A 7,578-nucleotide genomic window follows, 5' to 3' on the forward strand; every position below is an offset into this window, starting at 1 on the left:
GAATTTGTGACATGTTTACTAAATAGATCAGGTTCGGGTCAACCTATATAGACGAATACTCATAAGTCGACCCCACACAAATTCCCGATCCGCGAACATAAATTGCCACCCTTGGTTTTGACCCATGCCAACATTGTTTTATGATACCAATTGATTAACATTGTGTGAACTTGGGCAATTCATGTACACATTTTCATCACCTCACACTGATCTCACTACTTATCATATACTAGTTTGGATAACTTTTGATTCACCATCTTTCGAGTGAATGACAACGGTACCAAGATTAGCTCAGATCCCATAGTTTATGATATAGCCAACGCCCATATATATTGAGATTGAAGAATTTAGTCGTACACACCAAACCATGAGTCAACTTGCGTTAAAATTTTTCGCCCATATATACTTCTTCTAAACTAGAATTCCTAAAGGTTTTCTTGAATTCCCGAATTTGTCGACATTTCTTGAAATTTTTGTTCTATACATCCTTCAATTCCAAATTCCTAAAGGTTTTCCTGAATTAAGACTTGCTATTGGGACGGCATTTTTATTGAATTCACGAAACAATTCCATGGTTTTCAACATATCCCAATTTCCTTCCTTCTAGCTCACAATATCACCACAGACATGAAGATAGTACCACGATTTGGAAGTTAGTAATAGCTCAACCAAATTTGGGGCCTAAGATGAAAACTTTAAAACAGAGTTTTTTCATATATTTAAATATTAATTAAATAATATTTATATTTAATTATTGATATATTTATCTATTTAAACTCTTTTTCTTTTTTCTTTTTTTTTTTTTGCTCTTTTAGATACATAATTACTAATTAAGTTTAGGTTAGTAAGTTCATCTAATATTTATAAAATAGTTAATCCACTTAATCTTTCTAATTATATAGATACTAGTCGCTAACCTGTACTATGCACGGGAATTTACCTATTTGTGAGGTAGACTAAAATAATTTTATAAAATCTTAAATTGATTAAGAAACTACACCATTGCATGATTTGCTATTATATGACTTCAATTTGTGTTACAATTTGATGAAGAGGCCATTGCTTGAACGTGCAATGGCTTATTCAAAATTTCAGATATTAAAACTTCTGAAAGACCAAAAAAATTAAAAAAATCAGATGATAGACTGTGTAGGGGTAAAGTCCCCAGATCAAATAATGGGCCTTGGGCCCTCTATAGAGTTCAACCCAGTCCGAGGAGAAAGTGTGGGCGCCGAAAAGGGCCCCCAGCCCAATTCTTATGGGCCCAAACTTTTTAAAGGACGGTCCGAGGAGGAATGTCTCCTCAGACGTGCCAAGTACGACTCAGACATGCATCCTACCAACAATAAAGAATCGCTCCCACGAGTATTAGTAGCAGGGATGAGTCCCACAAGCCCAGAAGAGGGAGGAGAGTATAGGATGTCAAGGGAGAAACTACAGCTGCCACATTAAATGCAGGACAGCTACTTTTCTGGCTGCATTAATGTGGAGAAGACAGGCGAACAGTGTTACCTGGGCCACTACAACTCATAGAAAGACAAGGGAGATGTCCGATGGGACGGACATTCAAGTGAAGGTCCAGATGATTAACAAGTGTAAGGTCCTGATGACTTAAAGGGGGCTATATAAGAGAAAGGAATCCCTATGAAGAAGGGGACGAAAAAAGTAAAAAGAAAGAGTAGAAGAAAGAGAGGAAGACCATAGCCTTTGATAAGGAACAGAGGTGCACCCACACGTCTCCTCGGACTGAATATCCAGTGGACATGAAGAAGATATTCTTACGTTCTACTGTTGTATGGCCCAAAGTTAACTAACACTCACTTTGTTAGGGCCTAGTTCTGTAACCCGCTCTCTACAAATTCATTGTCTAGGGCTCCTTGGGCCAGAATCACCTACCTGTTGGGCCTGGTCACCAAAAATAGGCCCTACAATTGGCGCCGTTTGTGGGAAGAACTTGTCCCTCGATAAGTGAAACTGTTAGAAATGGAAGGATCAGGTCCGCGCCAAACTGGACACACAGACTCCCAACGGCAAGACAACTTTTTGAACCTCGAACTGGAGAAAGATCAAGACAAGCAGCGAGAGGGTAGTGTAAACACTTCCCACACAAGTAGAAGTCCCTCGAAAGGGAAAGGTCACGCATCCCATAAGCGAAACAATCATAGGGCTCTACATCAAGAAATCGATGACTTGAAGAAGAAGTTACACCGAGCGCAACGAAAACGTCCTTCACCCGGCTCGGACACTAGCGATGAAGAGGACAATGAGTACAAGCAGAGATCAAGAACCCCTCCAAGTGAAACCTTTTCCTATAAGGAAGAGCAACCTCGCAAACGCGGTCACAAAAGCCCATCTTACCAAGGCTGGGCAAATGACGCCATGAGTAAGGCCCTGGACCGCATCTCCCAGTCATCTTTCACAAGTAGGATAGAGGGGGCTGAGCTTCCTCGGCAGTTCCACCAACCAACCTTTGCCATATACAATGGTCGGACGGACCCAGTAAAGCACGTAAGCCAGTTTAACCAGAGGATGGCCATCCATTCCAGGGACGAGGTGTTGATGTGCAAAGTGTTTCCGTCCAGCTTGGGACCTATGGCAATGAGATGGTTTGATGGCCTCAAGCCAAACTCCATAAATTCCTTTAAGCAGCTGACACAGGCTTTTGGTTCCTGCTTCATCACCAGCAGCAGAGTCCCTCGGCCCCTAGATTCCCTCTTATCCTTGTCCATGCGAGAAGGAGAGACATTGAAGGCCTATTCAGATAGGTATTGGGAAACGTATAATGAGATAGAGGGAAATTACGATGACGTCGCCATTAGCACATTCAAGAGGGGCCTGCCGACAGAGCATGGTTTAAGGAAGTCCCTGACAGGGAAACCGGTCACTAGCGTGCGCCAACTCATGGACAAAATCGACAAGTACAAAAGAGTCGAAGAAGACCAATAGACGGGAAAGGGCAAAGTGAAGGTTGTCCCTCAGGAGAGGAGGGACTTCAGGTCGGATCACATCACCCTGTCGGATGGCAAGAGCAGTCGAACATCGAAACAAGGCAAAGCACACTGAGACCACCTGTTGGCACGATAAATGTCATTCTCGCCGCGCCGGGGAGGACCGGCTCCTATCCTTTCAGAATAATGTCGGTAGGCAGACTCCCCTCCGAAACTAACGATAGGAAGACCAAGAGGGCTAGGGGGATGGCCACGCCCCTAATCGAATTCTCGGATGAGGATAAACTGGGAACCCTCTAACCCCATGACAATGCCCTAGTCGTCACGCTCAGGATTGGTGGATACGACGTGAAGAGGGTGCTAGTCGATCAGGGCAGCACCGTGGAAGTGATGTATCCCGACTGGTACAAGGGTTTGAAGCTGAAACCGGAGGACCTAACAGCATATTAGGCTGCCTATACAAACAAACTCGGATGTGGTGGAGGTGGACTTCATAGTGGTAGACGCACGCTCCCCCTACACCGCCATCGTAGCCCGACCGTGGCTCCATGCCCTAGAGGCTGTGTCATCAACCTTACACCAAAAGGTGAAGTATCCATCGGAAGGTCGAGTAAAAGAAGTAATAAGGAACCAGGCCATGGCCCGGCAATGCATGGTGTCAACAATCTCGCGACGACCGAGTACTGAGCCCTCCACCTCAGCCGAGAATGACTTATAGCAATTAACGACCTCGGCCTTGGCCTCCGGAAGTGGGGACCAACCATGGAAGCGAGTTGCAAGGATTTAGAGAAAGTTCTTGTCGGATCAGATCCAGAGAGGTTTTTTCAGGTCGACTCAGAATTACCACCCCAAGAGAAGGAGACGCTCATTGATTTTCTTAGACAAAATGTGGACGTGTTTGCCTGGGACGCCTACGAGGCCCCTAGGGTTGACCCAGATTTCATTTGTCACCACCTTAATGTTAGCCTGGCCGTAACGCCTAAGAAGCAGCCTCCTTGGCGACCATCGAAAGAGCATGCAGACGCCGTGAGAGAGGAGGTTACAAAATTGAAGAAAGCAGGGGCTATCAAGGAGGTATTCTATCCCGAATGGCTGGCCAACACAGTCGTGGTGAAAAAGAAGAGTGGGAAATGGCGGGTCTGCGTAAACTTCACGGACCTAAATAAGGCCTGCCCGAAAGACCCTTTTCCCATGCCGCGGATAGACCGATTGGTGAATTCGATCGTGGGACACCCTCGAATGAGTTTTTTGGATGCCTTCCAAGGCTACCATCGGATACCCCTGACTGCTGAGGACCAAGAAAAAACGACTTTTGTCACCCCCGTCGGAAATTATCATTATAAAGTAATGCCCTTTGGCTTAAAGAATGCCGGGTCAACCTACCAAAGGATGATGACCAGGATGTTTGAACAGCAGATGGGTAAGAGCATCGAAGTTTATATAGGCAACATGGTGGTAAAAAACAAATTAGTGCCCAACCATGTTAGAGACCTTGGCGATGTCTTTCGAATTCTGAGAAAGTACAGGCTGCGCCTAAACGCGTCTAAGTGTTCATTTGGGGTGGGATCAGGGAAATTATTAGGTTACATGGTGACCCACAGAGGCATTGAAGTTAGCCCCGACCAAATTAGAGCTATCCATAGCCTGCAGCCTCCTCGGAACCCCAAAGAGGTCCAAAAGCTCATTGGCATGATTGCCGCTTTAAATCGTTTCATTTCCCGCTCGGCGGACAGATGCAGGCCTTTCTTCCTCCTATTAAACAAGTGGAAAGGCTTCGAGTGGATTGAAGAGTGCACTTTAGCTTTCTAGCAGCTTAAGGAATACCTGACCCGGCCACCAATTATGTCCAGTCTTGAGGCCGACGAGATGCTATTCGCCTACATTGCTGTAGCCCCTTACGTAGTGAGCTTAGTGCTGATCCGAGAAGACAATAGCACACAACGGCTTGTCTACTACATAAGCAAATCGCTGCACGAGGTAGAGATCCGTTATCTCCTCCTCAAAAAGGCCGTCTTGGCAATCATACAAGCCACGCGAAAGCTCCCCCATTATTTCCTGGCACATACTGTTGTTGTACTAACCCAACTTCCGCTAAGATCTATACTTCGGAGTGCCGACTACACGGGTAGAATAGCAAAATGGGGGACGATTCTGGGCGTCTTCGACATTAGGTACATGCCTCGCACCGCTGTGAAGGGTCAGGTTCTCGCGGATCTAGTAGCCGAATTTGCAGAGCCCACACCAGAAGGAGGGGGAGGGACACTAAACCCTGATGGGAAACTGATCAGCGCAATCTCTCAGCAAGAGCCCAATTGGTGGAAAGCATACATTGACGGCACGACCAACCAAAGGGGCTCTGGGGTGGGGCTCGTTTTGGTCTCCCCCGAGGGCATCACCATCGAAAAATCGTTGAGGCTGGATTTCTCGGCCATGAATAATGAAACAGAGTATGAGGCACTATTGGAAGGAATGTCAATGATCCAGAAATTGGGTGGAAAGTCCGTGAACATGTTCTCAGACTCAAGACTCGTTGTGGGACAAGTAAATAGGGAATTGGAGGCGAGGGATGAAAGAATGCAAGAGTACCTAGTCCAAGTCAAGCGCTTGTGGGCCCATTTCTATCACTTCAATCTAGTGCACGTGTCCAGGAGCGGGAACACCCATGCTGACTCTCTTGCAACGCTCGTCACCTTCTCGGCTCAGCCACTCCCTCAGGTTATTCTCGTAGAAGATCTCTACTGCCCAATGATGGCGAGGACCAACTCAGTACGGGTTCACAGCATCAGGGCAGGGCCTAGTTGGATAGATCCTTTAGTACAATTCTTAAAGCATAACACCTTACCAGAAGATAAGAATGAGGCCAACAAGATTAGAAGAAAGGCTTCTCGATTTTGGCTGTCCGAGGACTCTAAACTGTACAGGCGCTCATTCTCAGGACCATACTTGCTGTGTGTGCACCCAGATGCCACTGAACTCATTCTGGAGGAATTACACGAAGGAATTTGCGGAAGTCATATGGGGGGTAGGTCCTTGTCCCATAGGGCCATAACGCAAGGTTATTGGTGGTCGAGCATGCAGAAAGAGGCGCAAGAATTTGTAAAGAAGTGCGACCAGTGCCAAAAGTTCACCCCAAATATACATCAGCTAGGCGGAACCCTTAATCCATTGTCCAGCCCTTGGCCATTCGTATAGTGGGGCCTAGACATCCTAGGACCATTTCCTAAAGCAGCGGGGAACAAAAGATTTCTTCTTGTCGGCACGGATTATTTCACAAAATGGGTCAAAGCTGAGCCGCTGGCAAACATTAGAGACATTGATGCCAAGAAATTTGTTAGGAAAAATATCATCACTAGATTCGGAATCCCTCACACCCTGATCTCGGACAACGGTCTCCAATTTGATAGTAAAGCTTTCAGAAGATATTGTAGCGAGTTGGGAATTGCCAATAGATACTCCACACCGGCTTACCCGCAGGGTAATGGGCAGGCTGAAGCCATCAACAAAACCATAGTGAATGGGTTGAAAAAGAGGTTAGACAACGTGAAGGGAAGATGGGTAGAAGAGTTGCCCCATGTCTTGTAGACGTACCACACCACGCTTCGCAGATCCACAGGGGAAACCCCCTTTTCGATGACCTATGGGCCGAGGTTGTTATTCCTCTGGAGATAAACTTCCCAACACAGAGGACCAGCGCATTCTACCCCAGTGCTAACAAAGGACTTCTAAGAAAGAGCTTGGACCTCATCGAGGAAAGAAGGGAGAGTGCAATGGTCCAACTTGCCTACTATCAGCAAAAGCTCAAACAGGATTACGATGCCAAGGTGAAGCTAAGGCCCCTGGCACTCGGGGATCTGGTATTGAGAAAGGTCCTGGGCACTGCAAGAAATCCTGCATGGGGAAAACTCGGACCAAATTGGGAAGGCCTATATCGTATCACCTCCATAGCCGGCGTAGGGGCCTACTTTTTAGAAGATTTGGATGAACGTGTAGTGCCACGCCCTTGGAATGTAAATAAGCTGAAAAGGTACTATTATTAATGAAAGACGTAATTCTTGGTGTCACACTACTGTGCAACTACTTCTTCAAAGTGTTAAACAGAACCCAAGTCCTGCCTGACTCCTCGGACCACAGGCTTGGGGGAAATTAACAACTATGCAATTTTCTCTAAGGGTTAAACAGAACCTAAGTCCCGCCTGACTCCCCGGACCACAGGATTGGACGAAATTAACCTCTATGCAACTTCAACTAAGTGTTAAATAGAACCCAAGTCCTGCCTGGCTCCTCGGACCACAAGCTTGGGGGAAATTAACAACTATGCAATTTTCTCTAAGGGTTAAACAGAACCTAAGTCCTGCCTGGCTCCCCGGACCACAGGATTGGGTGAAATTAACCGCTATACAGTTTCAACTAAGTGTTAAACAGAACCCAAGTCCTGCTTGGCTCCTCGGACCACAGGCTTGGGGGAAATTAACAACTGTACAATTTTCTCTAACGGTTAAACAGAACCTAAGTCCTGCCTGGCTCCTTGGACCACAAGATTGGGTGAAATTAACCACTGTACAGTTTCAACTAAGTGATAAACAGAACCCAAGTCCTGCCTGGCTCCTCGGACCACAGGCTTGGGGGAAAT

General features: G+C 46.3%; 1 protein-coding gene across 1 annotated transcript; it reads left to right on the forward strand.

Annotated features, from left to right (window-relative positions):
* Positions 1-3,710: 3,710 nt before the first annotated feature.
* LOC126721249 (uncharacterized) lies at positions 3,711-6,530 on the forward strand. The gene is made up of 3 exons (XM_050424305.1): positions 3,711-4,022; positions 4,761-6,044; positions 6,141-6,530. The coding sequence occupies exons 1-3, from the start codon at positions 3,711-3,713 to the stop codon at positions 6,528-6,530; spliced, it is 1,986 nt and encodes a 661-aa protein (XP_050280262.1).
* The last annotated feature ends 1,048 nt before the right edge of the window (positions 6,531-7,578 follow it).

The sequence above is a fragment of the Quercus robur genome, chromosome 4 (genome assembly GCF_932294415.1).
Source record: "Quercus robur chromosome 4, dhQueRobu3.1, whole genome shotgun sequence".
Classification (NCBI taxonomy): Eukaryota; Viridiplantae; Streptophyta; class Magnoliopsida; order Fagales; family Fagaceae; genus Quercus; species Quercus robur.